We start from the raw sequence: 21,895 nt of genomic DNA, 5'->3' as shown, positions 1-21,895 counted from the left end.
AAAGAATCTGGTCTCAATCAGTACAATTAATTTTTCTGAGTCCACTTCCATGATACTTACACACAATATAAACAAGCAAAATATCGCTGTTTTCACATGTGCTTCTTGTTGACTACTCGAGCGGTTTCAAGAAGGGAATTCCAAAAACACGTTGAGCCTGAGTACATTTAAATGTTTCGACACAAAACGACGATCCGGTAATCAACATCAAACAGACTGACTGAAACTAAATGAGCCTAAACATGCTTTAGACACACGACTAATCAGTGTGCGTCAGCTCATTTCATTTATATGGAAACATCAGCATCAGACTCGTTTAGTCAAAAACGTTCTTGACTAAAACAGTTTTCCTCTTTCTGTGTGCGGCCACCCTTAGACCCCTTGTCATGTTTTTCAATTTTAGACAGACCCTTAAATGTGGAAAATGTCCTCTTTTTGTAATTTTTAATGTCAAAATTATATCAATTACACTGATTTTTACATTTTTTGAAATTTCTTGCCATTGACATTGCATGTTTCGTTGATCCCTTTGGATAGGCCACTTTGGGAATCACTGATCTACATGCTGTTATATGTAGAATCGTATGTAGTTTGGACAAAATTTGGCAACTTCGCATTCGCATTTCGCACAGACGCCAGACGGCCTGACGTTCCCAGACCAGAACCCCAGAGGGAGGCCATATTATAAACAAATATAAATTCGAAATTTGATGCAAATTTTCAAATCTAAAGACAGCGTAGTATTTATTGGCAAAATTATTATTATTTTGGTAAGTATTCAAATAAAAATATTAAAAATTCCGCAGTAATATGATATTAAGAGATTAGTAGAAATAGTTTCTTTTATAAAAATGTCTCAAATTAGTATGGCGTATGGCTAATAATTTACCACTTACCAGCACCCATATCCTACCTAAGCATCTCCCCCATGCCTTCCTCTTCTACTCCTCCCAAGAACTTGCAAATCAGAAATTTTTTGTATTTGGGTGATTAGCGTCTCGACATTGAAAATGCCGAAACCATCTTAATCTATGCTCTCGCACTTGGTATCAATTGGTGCTACCTCTAGACTTCTCTACACTTTCTGTAATAGTCTCATTCTTAATTTTATCCTTTTTTGCCACACTAAAGTTGTGTGGCTATGCCACATCCTTGCCCTTTTAGTCCTCCATAATATATTCTTTTTGGAATCTTTCACTCAAAACACTTAAGCACCTCTTGCTCACTTTGTGTGAGTGACCACAATTTAGGTCTGTATTCTGTATGTTATGCTATTCAAAGATGCAATTTATTTTAATCAAATAAACTAAAAATACTGTATTGTTTAATATTATATAAAAATCTTAATAATAGTAAAATCATTCAGTAATAATACAATCAGTTAATTCTTTTTCTTATCATGCTGTGTACCTATAGTGTGTTGCGAATTATCTCAAGGCCAGATATCTGTCTTTTGTGGCATGCAAAAGCTCGCCAGTGTTATTAATGCCTGTTCAGTTCTTTATATTTCGTAGCCACGACATTTGTTTGTGACCTACTCCTCTCTTGCCTTCAATCTTTCCATGTGTTGTGTCTGTGAGAGAGAATGTGGCTTGGAAGCAGGTCCGTTAGCCACAGATTTTTATTTTTTAATTTTGTAGCATGATGTTTTGATTTTGTTTTTTATATATATCACTTTTGCATTTAAATGGCAATATTTAATTCTTTCAAATAGTCAATCAGTAATTTAATTATTCTCATATCATGTAATCTTGGTAAATACTCTATACTAATTGGAAAACATACTTTAGTATGTTCTAAATGTAGACTAGTTGTTGTAGACTAATATAATTAATTGGTCTATATATCTTTCATTAATTTTGCAATCCAGGAAAATATGATTCAAATCTCTAATAGAAACATTATTGCAAACTGGTGAATTCACTATTTCTAATTTATGCAGAAGTGTTACATATTTTCCTTGTCAAGTTTTTAATCTTACAATAGTAGAAATATCCTGTTTTGGTAGATTATTTTTAAATATATATTCATGTGGAAAATCTTTCCTTGGGTAATTAGTTGAGGGATTGCATATTTTTTTTCCTCTCAGGATATGGCCCTAGATATCCAATTTTTCATACCTTGGTCAAGTTTCCAGTTAATTACACATTTATTAATGTGACTATTTATTTAATGTGACTTAATGTAAATGACAGAACAAAGAATTTACAGAACCAAATGCTATATTGATTTTAAACTTCTGATAATACACCATTTTTATGGATATTTATTAGTGATTGAGTATTCAATAAATTTAATTCACTTCATTTTACTTAGTTTTTTTACCATGTCAAATTAAATTTCTCAGTTTTTGTGGCAATGTTTTCTATTGCTTCCTTAAAATAATCTTTTATATTTTTGTTTCTAGTTTTTTATAGGGTATCAAATTAGGTTATTTGATTTAACTCACAAGGATGTGGTTGAAGTTTAAAAATAATTCTGTAGGTTTGGTCATTTTTGTCATATTTAATTTGTTATAATTATAATCCTGTTTAACCATGAACTATCATCTAATCTAATCATAACTAATCATCAATGTTGATATTTGTACTTCAATCAGTTAAGAATATTAGAATTTTCAAAATATGGGTTTGCAATATTTTAGTTCATCTTAATAAGGTGGTTGCAATTTTTTCTGGCCTGCTAGTAACCATTTCCATTTTCCAAATAACTTACCAACAATTTCTTCATGAGTCACATGTTTTTAGCATTGACTGACAGGGACATATATAGTAATCTTAGTAACCAATAGGATTAATGTCTTTCTTTTTCCATGATGGATTTTTCTTTGTATTTATCTTTGAGATTGTTAACTTCTAACAAGTTATCTGTTTCTCCATAGCTCTGTATGTGTCCATCCAATACTTGTTGAATATAGTCCCCCCACTGTTTCATAATAACACCTACATAACAGTGTTCCTTCCGCTGGTTGTATATAACTATTTTTTCATTCATTCTTATTTTGTCAGTATTCTTCTATTACTTATATTTTATCTTCATGTTTTTTATCTTTTTGTTTCCCGATTTGGTTTTAAGTTTGTTCCTTATTTCTTAATTTTTTTTGCTTACTGTCACTGTTATTTGCCAATACTTATCAAATTTTCTTTTTTGTTGGAGACAAGACCTAATTGATCTGAATTCCTCCTTCTGGTTAATATCATGATTGTATGGCTTGTGGGGTCATATGTTAGCCCTGAATTTACTCTGCATTAAATGCATTCTCTAATTGCAGTCAGTTCTCTAATCAGTTTAGATGTGTAGAATTCAGCCTCAGAGCACCTAGCTATCTATCTATCTAAAGCCCTATTTATATTCAAGTTCATATATAGGCCACCCCTCCTGTGATTTTCATCAATCTTCACGATCTGCCCACCACACTTGTGGTCTTTTGGATTATTTTGATTTTCAAAGTCTCCAGTGAAGCACTTGTTTGTTCCATCTATATTCTGATTCCATCTTTTGCTTGATATTATGATCTACAAATTTCCACTTTGTCTGTTGCTTTTCTATGACATCTTTCACCTTCCTAACTTTCTGTATCCATTAGTTAAGTTTTTTGTCTTTCAGCCTATTCCCAACATTCTCCTTTCCATCACTGTCTGGGTCTTCTCTAATTTATCTGTGTTCTACCTTGTCATTGTCCATGTTTGGTCAAAACAGTTTTATTTTATTGCAGATAAGGTCCATTCGTTTAGCTGAGGTATATTTTGACAGATTCATATCTAATCTGGATTCATAATCTGGAAACCTACAACACAAAAGTTCCTAGCTCACAGTATTAACGTGGCATTAACAGCTTAAATAAACTTTTATTCCACAGAGTGTCAAATTCGAGAGCAGGATACAGACTGTTAGGGTGTTGTCGGGAGAGAGTGCTGTTAATATTGGTGTTCCTCAGGGCTACATCCTTGGATCCATACTATTTCTAATATATATTAATGACTTTACTTCAATCAAACGTCACATACACTCTTCGCTGATGACACCAAAGTCTCTCCTTCGCAGCTAACACATTTGTGGACTCTCTTAGGGGTTCTAGGTCTACACAGTCGAGCACCAAAGGGTCGTTCTGTCCCAACAGGCTCCTGCTTAATGAAGCAAAGACCAACAGGACTGTTTTTGCTCTTAGGGACACCCGGGCTGAAAACGCGGATGTGACATGTGTGAAGTTGCTTGTAGTACAACTGGACCTCGAGCTTTAATGCGGTCAACACATTGACTAACTGAGTAAAAACCTATCACATATTCTAATTATGTGCTCAGAAATCTAGCATCGGGCGTTTCACACAGGGTCTAAGAACAGCTTATGCCACGTTTCACTTTCATCTGACATATGCAATCTTGGTCTGGGGGCATTCCTTGGGGATGCCGAGAGTCTTTGGTTTGCAACGTAAGGCTATGAGAATTCTTGCAGGCCTTAAGCTTAGGGACGATTGCAGATTGGCTTATGCGACTCTGGGAATTCTTACTATGCGCTCGTTGTATATCTGAGAGAACCTTATGTTTGTTAAGAGGAGCGAGACGTGCTCTTGTGATCTTGTTCCAGTCTACTGGAGGCTAAAGAGGTGTCAAACTGGACCAGGGGATTGGACAATAAAATTTTATAACAAATTGCCTGATACGTTAAAGGATCTTTCCACAACTTAATTTAAAAGTAAACTTAAGCAAATTTTCAATTTTAAACTATTTTAAGTCAAATTGTTATGCTGTTTTTTATTTTTGACGTGGGTTAGGAAAACTTACATCAATAAATAAATTTGAATTTATCAAAGTGAAACCAGTTTTACGTAGTCGGGATCTTAGCACGCCGCTACGAACTCGGGTGCTGCGCTGCTATATATTGAGCATTTTCTATTATCGTGGGAAAGCTTGGACTCTTTATTAGTACCATTTGTAAAAAAACTGGTAGCATCTGAGATGTAGTGCTACCGTAGGGGCAGAGTGCTTGACGAAGAAGTCCTATGATCGAATAAGAAACATGAAATTTTATTTAGGTACTATAAAAAAACGCAAGGTCGAATATTTTGGCCACATCTTAAAAAGTTTAAGTACGACCTGCTAAAATTAATAATAGAAGAGAGAATATCGAAGTAAAACGAGTTCCAAGTCGTAGGCATACTTGCTGGCTAAAGAACCTTAGACAATGGTATGGAGTCACCACAACGGCTCTCAAAAGAGCTGATTGCGCTTATGATAGCCAACGTTTGATGTGAAGATGGTACTTAACGGCGAACTTAGACTTACATTCTCTGACCGAAACGGTTGAAAGCGTGTACAGTTTTATTCCTCTGAGCAGTTCGGTATATTTTAGAGAAAGTTTTATTTTAGACAACCTATGGGATCAAACCTTGTCCTCATTTTTTTTATATAATTGTCTTATCTTCTCAAATTATTATCTGTTTGGTATAATTTTCTGATATGTCTCTTTCTATTTCTAAACATTCTCTGTACATTATACTAAAATTTTCAGGTGTTGTGAGGATTGCAAGCTTCTACAGTCTAGACATTTATTCAAGTCTCCAGAACTATTGTAAAGTGGATTTACTAGCCAAACTTACTTATTCACGATGAGTTCGGAAGAAACGGAAGTGAATCTCGCAGAGACACTACCTTTCAACCATTTAGGACCAATTCCCGGTGTAGCAGTTGGTATGAGATGGAAATTTCGCTACCAGGTAAGTGAAAATTAATCAGCTTTTGTTTTATATTCGTATAAAATGTCATCACACTCTAATAGTCTTTATATTTTATCACCTATTTATTTTTATCTATCAAATTTCTGAATTTTTCTCTTACCTTTCTGTCAAATAAAAATTTTTTTTTGTAAATGTTTTTTATGATGTAATTTATAGTAGTAGTAGATAAGTAGTCGGGTTGCTTGTTCCTGTGAAAAGATTTACTTCTAATAAGTTTCCTGGCTGGGCTTCTTCACATTTAAAACATCGTATATTCAGTACCTAAATAAAAAAGCTGCTTACAAAAAATTCAGTCTCCTTCAAATTAGATTGAATTTTCATGTCTGTGATCACTGTATTTATTAAACATATTGGAAAGATACAACAAAAATGTCTTCATTATACAGGTTAATCAACTTTTGTGGCAAAGTCCGTTATATCTTTTATTTTAGTAGATACCAAAAAAATTGATTTTAGAAATTAGGGGCCTCACGTTTTAAAACTAGGCACAAATATACAGTATCTTCCATAAACACAAATCTAACACATATTCTCAAATATACTGCACCAAAGGTATGTTTTTTTTTAATGAAACACCGCCTGAAATTTAAAATCCGCCTCACAAATCCGTATTTAAAAATTGATAACCAAATTTCAATGGAAATCTAATCAGGTTATGTCAAAACATAAGTTCATTATTTGCTCAGTGTTTTTAAATGCATCACCATGTATTTTGTATCTCCATCATACACTTAGTTCAATGTAGTTTAATTTGTTCTAAGCATTTTCTATTTCTATATCGGAGATATTTTAAATTGTTGCTGTGGTGATTCTATGATAATATATTTCACAAATTGAAAATTGAGTTTTAAATCAAATTATTTTGACATTGACAAACAATGAATTTTGAATGCGAAGAACTGGTAGACATGGTATGGATATTAGGTGAATACTCTTAGCAACCGTCTATCATGAGCGATATTCAGATCGTCGGCAACCGATTAAGAGAACACATTACATTTCAAAATGTAATGGATAGATTCAATCACAATGGTTTAGTGTTAGGTATATATATATATATATATATATATATATATATATATATATATATATATATATATATATATATGTAAAAGATAAAATCTTTTAGCGAAAGCCGCTATCGCTTTATTAAATTAAATGGCCAAAAATATGGCCTAGGAGGACAAATTCGTTAAACTTCCCGTGCTCGAATCGGTATCAATAAAGTGTTATGATCATTTCGGCCTATCCCAGCCTCATCAGACACTTGGGCTGATACAAATTCAAACTCGGAAAGTCCAACGAATGTCTCCCAAAACTTCACTACAACAGTAGTTAGCTTACAAAGGTGCCACTCGCTAAAAGATTTTATCTTTTACACATTTCGCATAGCGCAAAGGATACAGAAAACGATATTATTATATCGTTTTAGTTCACGGCCGCCAAAGCAGGTGGCGCCTTTGTAAGCTAACTACTGTTGTAGTGAAGTTTTGGGAGACATTCGTTGGACTTTCCGAGTTTGAATTTGTATCAGCCCAAGTGTCTGATGAGGCTGGGATAGGCCGAAATGATCATAACACTTTATTGATACCGATTCGAGCACGGGAAGTTTAACGAATTTGTCCTCCTAGGCCATATTTTTGGCCATTTAATATATATATATATATATATATATATATATATATATATATATATACAGGGTGATCCTTAAGTAATTGTACAAACAGAAACCGTAGATTCTGCACTTTAAAATATTACGATTTAAGCCAACTTGCTTTAATAAAATGTTGATATTAAGAAAGATACAGGGTGTTAAAGTGGAAATTTAAAATTTTATTTTTCGCTATAACTTTTACGTTTGTAAATATTTTTGGACAAAAATTTATAGTTGGATGCTTTTGAGTAGGATAAATTATAATTTTATACTTACTTTAATGTAACTAATAGAGGGCGCCACATATGCTATATGTGTGGCATAAATTTGCGCTTAACTTTTTTGTTCTTTAAGTTAGCTCTATTTGTGTTAAAAAACATTAAAGATACATTATTTTTACAAAGAAAAGGTATACTTGTTAGTAACCTGAAAATTCAACCGTTTTCGAAATAAATGCATGTTATAAATCAGCTGCACAATAAATCTTAATTTGATATCTGTGCGGTAAAGCACTGAATACCTGTAGATAAGCATAATTCATAGTTTATTCTTATTAAAACAACTTAAAGATGATAATGTAACATCACAAAATGCTTTGTTATATGTGCTAAATGTCTTATTGGAGAAAAGATATTTCATCTTCTTCTTTAGGTGCCGTGTCCATATTCAGACGTTGGCCGTCATCATGTTTACAATTTCCCTTTGCTATCGCTTCTTAAGTTTCTATAATGGCGTTGTATTACTTTTTCTCTATTATAAAATGCTAAAAACCCAAAATATGTGGTTTATGCAAGATGGTACACAACCAGATTCTAGAGAGAAGGCAGTTAGAACATACTTAAATACAACTTTTCTGAACGTTGGATTGGTCGTGATAGTCATATTCCTTGGCAATGTGGTGAGATATTGATATAATTATTTAATTCATAAAAAATCCGAAAAGAATACTTATTGTTCATTACGTAAATTTTTTACTCATTTTTATTAGGACAACTAGAAACTAGAGCACAGGTATTGAATAACACATATGTGTCCTGTTTCATAATACTTTTGCAACAAATCTAACCTGAAAGACTCAACATTTTTACAAAAACATGATCGTTGTCCTAATAACCGATATTGTTATATATATAGTAAACACACAGGTAACTTAGTTCAGCATAATATTAGTTCGTTAGTAAATCATAATAGTCCATTTGTTCGGGATGTAATTATAGTTACTCGTAAGCTGTAACGTAATCATATAAATAAGTAATGTCATCGATATATTCATCCATTATACATTATAGCCACCACGTAGCCCCGAATTTAATCCGCTTGATTTTGGTGTATGGGGCGCATTAAAACAACGTGTCTATAAGAATCCCATAAACATTCGCAACCAACTATGGGAAGAAATAACTACTGCAGCAGTTTCTTTAGAACCAATGATGCTATTTAATATAAGACGATCTTTTATGGAATATAATAACAAATGAATTAAAGAAAATGGTGGACATATCGAACACTTACTTTGATAAAAAGTTATGTTATTTAGTTTAACTATTTCTTAATTTGGTTTGTAGACAAAATGTTTTGATTATGACTTTAATTTAACATAAAACGTAAAATGTTTGATGTAGAATACTATTATTCTGTTATTTTGTCAAATCCTATTATTAATTATCCTGCTGATATATTTATTTTATTTAATATTTCGTGAACTATTAACTTCAGTTAAAGGTATTTTATACCAAAATTCAGAAGTATTAATGTTTTTGTCTATTTTTCTTCGTTGCCTGGAGTAATTGCCTTAGATCAGAATTATGCAGCTGATTTTAAAAATGCGATTATCTCGAAAACTGTTGAGTTTTGAAGTTATTAACAATTATACCTTTTTTTTGTTAAAATAATGTATCTTTAATATTTTTTATCCCAAATACTAAAAGAACAATTCTCGTTTTAAAATAATTTCATATAAATATAATTATTATTTTTAAACATTATTTAGTTTATATAATAATTAAACTTACTATCAAATAATATTTATATTTTATTATTAATATTTGGTCTGAATTTGACAGGTTTGTCATAAAGTTAACAACATAATGCTTTGTTAATACATTACCAGGTCTACACCACCTGTGTATGCATGTATGTGGGCAAACATAATAATTGTTTGAATTTGTTTAAAATATAAAAAATAAATAAATAATAAAATTACTTTATATAATTTTAAATATAATATTTAAATTTTAAAAATACAGAAAGTTCATTTGTGTATCTAACGAGGCGGTGGCCGTTAGGTATACAAAATGTCAAAACTGACCATAATTTGTTATTTTGATTTTTGAAATGTTTGATATTTTTTTTTAATTTAAAAATACAGACACATATGAAGCTTAGCGCCTACTGTACCACTTTTTTTTCTTTCCCTATGATATTCTCAAAGTTCTCCTGTGCACCCACATTTCAAAAGAGAACTACCATTATGTTGGATAACAATAACCACTTAACTGTCAATATTTCTTATTATGATACATGTTTCTTGTATTTCAGCTATCAGTGGCTGGTGTACATAGACCTTTACTTGGCTATGTACATGCTGCTAGAGATGAATCAGCATTTTGTATCATTGTACACGGCAAAAACACATTGGATGGAGGTAATGAAATTGCTTATGTCTGTGACGACATGCGTGTCAAAGCCAGAACTATGATGGAATGTATTGCAGCGGGCAAAGAAGATGTATTTAAACCTGACCACTGGCTGAGAGACAATAATCTGTAAGTATTTTTAAAATCAATTGAATTTCATAATTTGTACAAAATAATATCTTACATCCCTTAAAACAATTGTTTTGCGTGCGTTCTAACAGATAATCGTCTTTAAATATTTATTTATAGTCTAGAAAAATAACATTTTACATTTTAAATTAATAGTCCACGCGGGATCTGTTTTGAATTGGACATTTTCTTGTAATGACTTGAAATGTTTTGAAATGACATCTTAAATTTATTACAAGCTCAACAAATAGACCAACAGATAATAAGGACAATTAATGAAATTAACAAGAACAACTAGACCAGAGTTATAATGCCAACAGGGGAAACAGAATGCATAGAACTAAAAGGAGGAATCCGCCAAGGAGACTCGCTCAGCCCATTGTTACTCAATATGGTGATGAATCAAATAATTCACGAAGTAAGAAAACGACACGGATACCACACGGGAGAGCATAAAATCACGATACTATGCTATTCCGATGATGCAGTACTCATTGCTGATAACTAAGATGACCTACAAAGGCAGCTCCACACCTTCAATATCACAGCAAACAAACCTAATATAAGAATATCAGTAGAAAAAACTAAATGTATAGTGATCAGTAAAGAGCCACGTAGATGCAAACTAGAAATAGACGACAAAATTGTAGAACAAGTAATGAAATTCAATTTCCTAGGAGTAGAGATCACTAGTAACAGGGATATAAGACCAGAGACCAAAAGGAAGCATCAAAAGCGCCAAGAGTAAGTGAGAAACCGAGAAACCATATGGAGAAACAAATATCTGACCACGGAAAGCAAAATGAAAGTATTCAAGACAACAGTAAGACCAATCCTAGCATATGCAGCGGAGACAAGGGCTGATACAAGAATGACGAAACAACAAATCAACAATATCGAAATGAAAGTATTAAGATCAATAGAGGGCATATCATTAAGAGACAGACAAACCAACAGAAGTATACGCGAACAATGCAAAATTTAAAATATTAACAGGTGGATAAAAACAAGAAAAAAAAACTGAAACGAACATGTAAACCGAATGGGACCAGATAGATTAGCGAACATCTGTAAAAACAACAAGCCATATAGCAGAAGACCCGTTGGAAGGCCGCCAAAAAGGTGGAAAGATAATGTACAGTCAACAACGACTAAAACAGAATAAGAGGTAGACAAACAGGAGTAATCCTAGTCGCGCGAAGAAGAAGAAGAAGACAAATGCAAGGACCAGTGGTATGTTGTAATCGATACATTTTCAATTAATATCTTTATGGTATGCAAATTGTCGTTTGTGCCATGTCCTGAAGGCTGCCTGTTCTTTTTCATAAAAAGTTTGCACGTATGTATCAAGAGGCAGATGGGTCTATAATTTTCTAATTTAGTATTATCACAATTTTTATGTCGCAAAATAATCACTGAATTACCCTTATGTAAGCATTAATTTATTAAATAATTCGCTTACTGATTTTAGTAGAATTTCTCCTCCCGCTTTTATTGTCTCGATAACGAGTCCATCATCACCATGCGATTTTGTTTAAAGTTATCTTACTTGTGATACAGTAAGGGGTAAAAGTACTTCAGATCGCTGATTTATGAGACTCCTTACTCGTGTCTTGAAATTGTCTTGTGGTCTTTGGCTGGTATAGAGGTCTAAAACTCCAGTTATTTTCAGAATGTCCTGTTTATCTGTTGTTGTTATTCCGTCTTTGTCTCTCAGCTTGTATATTTATATTTGTTTTTTACTTTGTTCAGTTTTTCACATGCGAAAAATCATGTCATTTTTCGCTGTATTAACTACTATCATTCTATCACAATTATAGCAAACCAAAAAAGACTCTCTTCCCTGTTGACTATCGCTAGCGACAGACATCCTTTCTCTTCCCTGTTGACTATCGTTAGCAACGTACGTACGCTCTCTCGCCTTTTGACTATCGCTAGCAACAGACATTCTTTCTCTCTCCCGCTTATGGTTACGCGAAAATACCGCGAATTCTATTTTAAATCGTATACAGACGCAAGTGTGCTTTATCTCGTGATCTCAGTGTTAGTACCGCGAGACAGGTATTGAAAAACCGGTAAAGACAGCTTCCCCGTACGAAGAGCAACCGCAAGTGAAAGCTTGTAAATACTGCGGTATATGGTAAATAATATTGGTAAAATTTTTCTGACTGCTCTTTCTTTTTGTAGGTTTGTCGTTACTCCTTCCGTAGGTTCTTCTTAATGTTCCTATATATACCTTCAATGTAACATAATTATTATGTACGTAAGTTATATGTACCATAAAACAACTAAAGCCTAAGAAAACATAACCTAAATAATCTTTAACAAATTCTCTCTCCTAAAAACACCTAATAACGAGTATTTTTGCCTCCATTTCTAATTACTTCGTCACAGCAACTACGCATACTTAAAATCAAGCATTGTATTTGGTCTGGATCAATTGCATCCAAAACTTCTCTCCCCATAATTACATATCTCGGCTGAAAACTAACGTTTTTGAAACATCTTTATCATCAAATACATCTTTATCAACGTCTGTTTTGCCTTGCAATTCTTAGAAGGCACAGATTAAAACAAAAATCTGGATTTTGGTTTAGTGAATTAGAAATCTTCGGATTTCTAGTTTTGTGATTTATTATCAGATTGCGTCTATTGCGTCTATACCGAAGCCATTTTAGCGTTGTTTAGCGAACCGCTCTTTATTTTCTGCTATGATCACCGTGTCATCTATGTTGTTTATCACAATGCCATTAATTCTTGCTCCCTCCAGATGTTCTTCTATCAAAGATCGGATTATATATGCAGCATATACATTAAAAAGAATTGGAGACAGAACACACCCTTGACGTACTCCTCGTTCAATGTTTACCAATTTAATATTACCATTTTTTGTTCGAATGCAGAGTTTGTCATTCCAATAGGTGTTACAAATGGTATTGATTTCACGTTCATTCAACCTCAATTGTGAGAGAAGTTCTATTAATTTTTGATATTTTATTCAATCAACAGATTTTTTGTAATCAACAAAGCAGCTGTAGAGGTTTCTTTTTACTTCCAAATATCTCTCGGTGATTAATCTTAGTTCCAGGATTGCATATCTTCTTCCCGTACTCTTTCTGAAACCATATTGTAAGCGATATATGATATTGTTCTGTAATCATTACATTTTCTAGTCTTATGGGCAGTGGTATATCTGTGGGTGTAAGCCAGTCTTGATGTAGTGTTCCAGTTTCATATACACGATTAAAGAAGCGTGTCAGATATTTGGTGGTAGCAATACTTGAAGTTTTTGAAGTGTTTTTTCGATAACAAAAGACAATTATTTTAGAGCCCTAGCCAGATGTTGCAACGCCGAAATAGACCCAGAAGGAGCTGAATCAGACGACTGGCAGGCTGGACTACCAGTTCGAGTGGTTAGATGCTCGCTTCATAGAAAAAAACATTCATTTTGTCCAACCGACGGTTATCGTTATGATGGAATTTATAAAGTTGCTAGCTACGCAGTAGAAGATTATGAGGGATACGACCAATACCATTTCCGTTTATTTAGAGATGATCCCGAACCCGCACCGTGGGAAGAAAACGCGAAGAAATACGAACTTCTTGTAAGTATTTTAAATTTCCAATAATTAACTATAGTTCTTCTCGTGGCCTTTTTCAGTTCCAAATTTCTTTTTTACACGTGCACTAGAGAGCGACAAAAAAATTGTATAACAGTAAAAACTGCAACTGAAAAACATACTGCATTATCTAAATATGTTCATATAATCATAAAGAATATGTATGTATGTTTGTTCTGACAAAATTCTTATGTAAACGTATCCCATATTTTGAAATACTTTTCCCAGTCTTCTGGTTTTATGCTCTGTATTACTTCTTAATTCTTTTCTTTTCTCAATTTTTTTATCACTTTTCAACTTTCTGTGCTTCTGGTTCCTCCTAGCTAAGTATTTATTCGTTGGCAGTTTCTTTCCCAAGACTTGTTCTTCTTCTTAGAGATTTTCCTTCGTACTTCTGCTTGTTTTTCTTTATATTTTATTTTGTCTTGTAATGCTTTGGAGCTTAAATATTGTTGGTACAGTTGTTTTTTACATTTTATTTCTTCCTCCATTTCGTTATCCCACCAGTATGGTTTGTTTACCTTGTGTTTTATGTAGTATCCCATTGCTTCAAATGCTGCTTCGTGTAAACATTTTTTTATATGTTATGTAAATATTTTTTTTTATATGTTCATATAACTGATCGATATTCTGAGGGGCGGGAATTTGTAGTTTCTCATCCAATCTATTTTTCAATAAGTCTTGGGTACTTTCTTCATCTAGGCTTTTGATGTTGTATTTTCGTTCCTGTATCTTTTCTGCCTTGTTTATGTCTATATGTGTTTCTCTCTGTTGTCTTCGGATTGGGAAGTGTATTTTTGAACGTAATAAATAGTGATCGCTACCGCATTCTGAGTTGATTCTGGTTACGTGAATCTATGAATCTTTCACCATTGTTGTTCGTGGTGTCTTCTCCGTATTTTCCTACTATTTTATCCTCATCTTTTCTTCCTACTCTACTGTTAATATCTCCCATTAATATTATTTTCCGCGATTGACTTATTTTCGATATTTCCTCGTGAAGCTGTTCAAAAAATGCGTTTTCATAATTGTTGGTTTATATCCGTAAAGACACATTTACTTTAATTAATCTTTCATTTATGGCTTCCCAGGTTGTTATGAACTTTCTTGTCTTCTGTGAATCATGAAAGAAATTCCCTGTTGAGCTCTACATTCTTTTGCTACTCCGCTATAGAAATGGTCATATTTTCCTAGATTTTCAGAGCCGGTTCCCTTCTTTTTTTTTTTCGGTAATGACTGCTATGTCTATTTTTAGTTCTGTTAATTCATGTAAGACTTCATTGAGTTTTTTTGATATACCTTGAACGTTCCATGTACCAAAAAATCGTATCCTTTTTGAAGCTTTCTAAAAGCAATAAAAAATTTTAATGCTCTTATTAGCATAAAGGAACCTCTAGCATTAAATTATAATCCAAAAATAGACGAGAAATTTAAAAAGGAACCACCAAATAAAAAGATTCCTACACAATTAACTTTTTTTTTGACAAAACAAATCTCTTAAATCCAAATATAAGAAGGCCACTCAAATTGACACTAATAATATCACGAAAATGTTAAGTGGTAAAAAGGCGGAGTTTATATCCGAATCTGTTTACTGATTAGAAATTTGAGAACACGGAGGAATGGGTTGTAACATTTAACCGCTCCTCTTTTTTTATGTAGGCAACCAACCACTCTCTAGTAGATTGTTTTAGTCTAGATCTTGCATTCACACTCTAGTGTCCACTATGTTTGCCTCGAAACTAACATCTCCAGTTATTGTTGACAGGTGTGAGTGTGGGAGCTGGATTATACAGTCTACATAAATTAATTAACATATTTTCATAATTTCATGTTTTATCTATTTGATTCTCCCATACTACCGGTCGGTTGTACTTGTGGTCAATGTTCAGTTTGCCATAGAGTTTTTAAGTGTGTAGTTCACTTTAATGGTGACTATCCATAATGTAAGACAAAGTCATCTTAGTTGTCCTATTGTCAGCTACCATTTTGAACATTTCCGTTAACTTTAAACGACCAGGAGGTATTCTGTCTCAAGCCATTGCCCATAATGTTGCTTCCTGAACATTAATTTTAAACTGTATGTCCTTTTATCTGGTGTTTGTTATTTATATAAGTCTATTTAAGTGTTTATGACATTCCTAAATGTGCTTTTTTGATGAAGTAAGTCTAAAACTATATATATATATATATATATATATATATATATATATATATATATATATATATATATATATATATATATATAAGAATTACTGGATATTAGTGACTGTCAATATAAACAAACAACACAGTTTATTAGGGTTGCAGTCAGAAAATTGGCCGGGATGTTAATGAAACACTCTTATGACTTTTTGTCTAGCTTTCGAAATGGTTTTATTCCTTTTTCAAGACACTGTAATAAGAAAAAAATGTAAATATTTATAAAATATCACAAATCTTCAGTGCAACTTACTAGTCGCTGAGATTATTTGTAAAAGCATGGACACAACATTAATAACACACACATAAAATATAAAATTTATACTTATTCTGACTTTGCATCAATAAAAAGTCAGACATAGATAAACTGAGCAACATTTATTGTTACTTACTGGAAAAACATCCAAAATAAAATTAATATCTACCTGTACCCACACAAAGTACACTTCTATGCATAACATGTTGCATACCATTAAGACAGGTTTAAAAATTAAAATCACCTAAGATGGGCCTCTAGTAGTTCTTAAACAGAAATATAATATTAAGTACACCTAATTACTTTTTAATCATAGGATTTTTTCTTTTTGTTCTCTATGTGCCAGAGTTAAAACACACCAGCAATAGATGACAAACAAAATTTTTACTATCTGTACCTAAATTTTAAAGAATTTTAAAATGTATTTTGTCCACTATTTTATATGTGTGTTATTAATGTTGAGTGTCTATGCTTTTACAAATAATCTCAACGACTAGTAAGTTGCACTGAAGATTTGTGATATTTTATAAATATTTACATTTTTTTTCTTATTAGTGTCTTGAAAAAGGAATAAAACCATTCCGAAAGCTAGACAAAAAGTCATAAGAGTGTTTCATTAACATCCCGGCCAATTTTCTGACTGCAACCCTAATAAACTGTGTTGTTTGTATATATATATATATATATATATATATATATATATATATATATATATATATATATATATATATATATATATATATTTTCGAAGTTTTGCTACTTTTTCTTTTATTTGACAAAGGTTTTTTGGCTTATTTCAGATGCCCCTGAAGATGCTCTGAGAGCGAAAGTACTTAGGCAAGATTTAATTAAAGAACTGTGCTCGATAACTGCCTTTTATTTGTAAAATTCAGATACTTTATTGATTGGTGTATAACCACAGCCAATTCAAAATCAATCGAATATATAGTTTCTATAATAAATTTTCCCGTGCAATCGATAATTTTTTCATTTCTAGACTGTGCTATATGAATTTGTTGTATTTCTATTATTTTATTTCTTCGATGTCGTTTTACATGAGACATGCCTAAAACACGTGAGGCGTGCCTATAATATATGTCTAGTAGTACAGTAGACTCCCTCTATAACGAACACGGTTATTACGAGGTTTCGCTTATAACGAGGTACATTAGATGTCCCGTGAAATTTCTATTGAACTATAATCCTCTATAGCGAGGCAAATTTGGTTATAACGAGATAAAATAAAATCGAAAAACGTGTTTTTTTACGGTTTTGACCCAGCCGTGGTCATAAATAAATACACTTTTTAACTGCACCGCAATAAACTTAACTGCCGCTTGCAATAAACTTCTTTACAATAAATACAACTGTTTCACATCTTTAGAAAATATGATAGATACAATGATACTAACAATTTAAAGCAGTCAAAAATGACAAACTTCTTCCAATTGCAGAAGCAATAGTTTATTATTATCCTTTCTTTAAAATACGCTTTATACATTACGTAGTTGGAAAAAAATGTAGGTACAGATTTTTTGTTTTAACGTATATCATTGACAATAAAAATAAACAACTCTTTTTTGTTTTAACGTGTTTCATTGACAATAAAAGTAAACAACTTTTTTTCAAAAATGCCATTCAAACAATATTTATTAGCATCTTATATTGCTCCGAATGGCTTCGCTATAGGAAGTTATTGTTTTAGAAAACTACATATTCATATATATTCACAGTATTATTGTTGTCTGATATAACGAGATCGGCTTATAACGAGGTAATTAGTCTGCCATTTCAGTTCTCGTTATAGAGGGAGTCCTTGTAGTACCATATTTATAACTCGAGCTATATTTTATATTACTTTTTTATTTTAGTTTCCTGACGATTATGACGATTCTATTAAGATTGAAAAGTAAACTGGGGATAAACCTAGGAGGAGCAGTAAAGCTATCAATTGTACTAGCAGATGTACATGTTGCTACGAGAATTAAATGTAGTGATATTTAGAAAAAATAGTTTAATCTAGTTTTGTACTTAACAAATGTATTTTTCTAACAAATAAATGTATTTTTCTATAGTTTGCTTATTTTTATCTTTACACAACCAATGGTTTTGTATGTCATAAATCAGTCCTCTAAATTCAAAACTCGATATATCCACTAAAACGAATTTTAAGTAAATCCGGAAGAACTTATAGAAACTTAATTTTTGTTTGAAATAACCCGAATAAAAGTATACTATGTTTGTTTGGCTAGTTCTACACCTACTAAATGGTGCAAATAAATCTATTGCGTCGGAGTTTTTTTTAATGCAATTTAAATTTGGACACGTTAGGTTTTGCTTGTTATTGGCTTGGATATATCCTGTTTTGACCACAAATTCTTGATTAAAATAGCAGAAATAGGAACAACTTAATATTTTTGGACATTATTTATTAACAAAAATACGTGTGGTCATGGGCATACACCAATAATATGAAAAAATATTTAAATAACGAAACGTAAGTGTTTTTCAAAACAACATTTTTCACCTTTTCGAAACCAGTGGAGGGGAGGCGAGTAGAAAATATAAATATGACCTCTAGTACAACGCAACGTCATACTACGAGAGATAATGAGGTATGACGCTTTCCATATATGGAAGCACAAAAGACCCAAACAACAAATAGTAGATTAAAACCATAATACCAGAGAGAAAACAAAACACTAGAGAGAAAATACTTCAAAAACAACAACAATGCACAAAGAAGACAGTTCGTAGCTCAAAAACACTCATGGACTATCGCCAAACACAAAGTGGGCCCAGCTGCCTTAAAGAGAATAAACTCTATATTGTTCTATATTTTATATATTTTTCAGTATTATAGTATAGATTTTACACTAATTCTGATTTCATGTTTCAGGGCCACCTACAAAAAACCGGCCTCAGCCACCAAAAAAATTATAAAAATACTAACAAAAACCGGCGCAAGCCAACAAAAAAATTAACAAAAACCCCAAAACCCAGGCACGTAGGGCCCAACTCCTTGAGCAGCAAGTCGCCGAACTTAGCTTGGCTCAGAGCGGAGACTTGAGGCCCAAGTAAGCAATTTTAGTTCGCGGATAAGCCACATTAAGATAACAGGAATATAGCGACAATGCGCTGTCCTGAGTTTTGCATTCGGTTAGGAAACCATGTTGGGGTTCTATTACCCAGGACCTCCACATGAAGAGCATTTGGCTGATAGTTGTGGCCCTATCGTGCATCAGAGTATTATAGGGGGGAAAGGGATGGTCTGGAGCATTGGAGCGCGGTGGGATGACTCCTGTTTATTTAACTCGAGTTAACACACCTCGCTCCAATGAATTGTTACACTCGGACGTAATTCTTAGGGGTGAACATTTCTCACAGGCTGGGTTTAATCAAATTGCTTGCTTGCTTGCTACGCGGCGTCAGTTTCAGCTTACAAGCGAAGCAGTAACATCTCTAGAACATGCCAACCCCTAGTGCTGGCGAAACGTCGAGAACTAATCTCAGAAGACAACGGTCTTACAGCCCGAACAAACAGTTTAAAAAGTTAGACGATGGCCGTGAAAGCCTAACGCATTTTATCAGTCGCCTCTACGGGTAGGAGGTAACTACGTACTACAGAAGACTAGATTGTCTACGTAAGAAGAAAGCTCTTGCGTCGTTAGCGTTTCTATCACGATGTCGAGACAACGGGGTACTACCGAATTTCTTACGAACAAATCGATCCATCAGAACAGGTCAAGCCAATAGAATATATGCACGCTTGGAAAAAGCACTATTACGAGAACGAATACACGACACTAGACGGAATTTGGCGAAGGTTGACAAGGAGCTTCTAGATTTGTTTTTCGTTTTGAGCAGCAGGTTGAAATATGCAGATTGGAATAAAATTGAATCCATTTGTTACAGAAAAATGGAAAATGAACTAGGAAGGAACACTGAACGCCAGAAAAACAAATACGAACGCTTAACCAAATATAAGGAGGTAGAATCAAAACAAAACACAGAAAGGACAGTAGTGAACCTTTCAGATAAGTTTTTAACTCCAGCCGAAACATCATTGCTAGCCAAAGGCGGAAAATTTTGCGATTGCACCTAAGTTATTCCCAAGAAAATATCATCGCTAATGTCGAGTCTGCGATTCGCAACTTACCAATCGAAAAAGCTGAAGAAATAAGGACATAATCAGCGAGAATTTTGGATAAAGCTAAAACACCGAAAAATAACCTGAGTCACCAAGAAATCCGTGCCATAATATCGTTAAACGCAGATAAAGATGTTGTAATTTTACCAGTAGACAAGGGAAACGCCACTATCGTAATGAAGACAACCGACTACAAAACAAAAATACAAAATCTTGTAGATCCTGCGGTATATAAAAGACTTAAAAAAGATCCCATAGCAGTCACCCTATGAAAAACCAATAGACTTATAACCATCATACCAGAGGATACAAAGCCAAGAATATGCAACAGCGAAGCAGTCCCACCACGCTTGTATAGCTTACCGAAAATACACAAAGACGATGTACCTCCACACCCTATTGTGAGCTAGGATCTCCATCTTACAGCCTTGCTAAATATCTGGCCAATATTTTACAACCCCACATAGAAAAAAAAACGATGCCCTTGTAAAAGACTCCGCCCATTTCATCGAGAAGATCAAAGGAATAACTTAACAGGAACCTGACATTCTTGTTAGCTTTGATGTTGGTTCCTTATTTACAAGAGTTACCCTAGAAGACGTTCTGAATTTAATTGAGGGACTAGTTTCCAAGGATATGGTGGAATTATACCGTATTTGCCTCACTACCACCTACTTTTCATGGGAAGACCAGATTTATGAACAGGTAGATGGAGTAGCAATGGGAAGCCCACTAAGCCCGGTCGTAGCGGGCCGTATCCTTTTCATGGAGGATCTAGAGAAGGGGGTAATGGAGTCATCATACACGCCAAGGGTATGGTTTAGATACGTCGATGATACTTTTGTGATTTTGGGTCACGGAGTAGAAAAACTTAACGATTTCCTGTCTTATATAAACACACTACATCCAAATATTCAATTTACGATGGAAACAGAGAAAGATCAACGACAAGCGTTCCTAGATGTATTAGTAAATTGAAAGGAAGGTTACTTAGGACATAAAGTTTATCGAAAACCTACACACACGGACAGATACCCAAACAGGAACTAAAATCATTATCCAGGCCAAAAACAAGGTATCGTCAAAACTCTGGCGGAGAGGGCGAAGAGAATTTGTGAACCACAGCATCTGCAAAGTGAACTTGTTCATATGGAAAAAGCGCTCACATCTAATGGTTATACCAGAAGAGAAATACATAAAGCGATTAACAACGTTTCTAGAAGAAAGGACGAAGAAACAGCATGTATAGGCAAAGCGTTCTTGCCCTATATATCGGGGGTAACAGACAGAATTGGGAAAATACTTAAAAAGGCCAATGTAAAAACCATTTTCAAGCCAACAAAGACAATCAAGGACTGTTTAAGATCGGCGAAGGACAAACGCGACCCGTTAGCAACGTCCGGTGTATACCGAATACCATGCACATGTGGAATGGTATATGTGGGAACCACAAAAAGACAAATAAACACAAGGATAAACGAACATAAAAGCCATTGTCGTTTAGGACATATCG

The 21,895-nt window shown here is 33.4% G+C and overlaps 1 protein-coding gene across 1 annotated transcript; it reads left to right on the top strand.

Annotated features, from left to right (window-relative positions):
* Positions 1-611: 611 nt before the first annotated feature.
* LOC140447687 (E3 ubiquitin-protein ligase UHRF1-like) lies at positions 612-18,306 on the top strand. Its single transcript, XM_072540485.1, has 5 exons — positions 612-770; positions 5,510-5,714; positions 9,928-10,154; positions 13,483-13,759; positions 18,104-18,306. The coding sequence occupies exons 2-5, from the start codon at positions 5,607-5,609 to the stop codon at positions 18,143-18,145; spliced, it is 654 nt and encodes a 217-aa protein (XP_072396586.1). The 5' UTR covers positions 612-770; positions 5,510-5,606; the 3' UTR covers positions 18,146-18,306.
* Positions 18,307-21,895: the final 3,589 nt, after the last annotated feature.

The sequence above is a fragment of the Diabrotica undecimpunctata genome, chromosome 1, assembly GCF_040954645.1.
Source record: "Diabrotica undecimpunctata isolate CICGRU chromosome 1, icDiaUnde3, whole genome shotgun sequence".
Classification (NCBI taxonomy): Eukaryota; Metazoa; Arthropoda; class Insecta; order Coleoptera; family Chrysomelidae; genus Diabrotica; species Diabrotica undecimpunctata.
The sequence above is the reverse complement of the archived record's forward strand: the minus strand, read 5'-3'. Positions and strand labels throughout refer to the sequence as shown.

Excerpts from the sequence above, each read along its gene's own strand:
- LOC140447687 (XM_072540485.1), top strand. The coding sequence starts at position 5,607 with ATGAGTTCGGAAGAAACGGAAGTGAATCTCGCAGAGACACTACCTTTC. Across the intron at positions 5,715-9,927 it reads GATGGAAATTTCGCTACCAG|CTATCAGTGGCTGGTGTACA; the intron begins GTAAGTGAAAAT and ends CTTGTATTTCAG. Across the intron at positions 10,155-13,482 it reads TGGCTGAGAGACAATAATCT|AGCCCTAGCCAGATGTTGCA; the intron begins GTAAGTATTTTT and ends CAATTATTTTAG.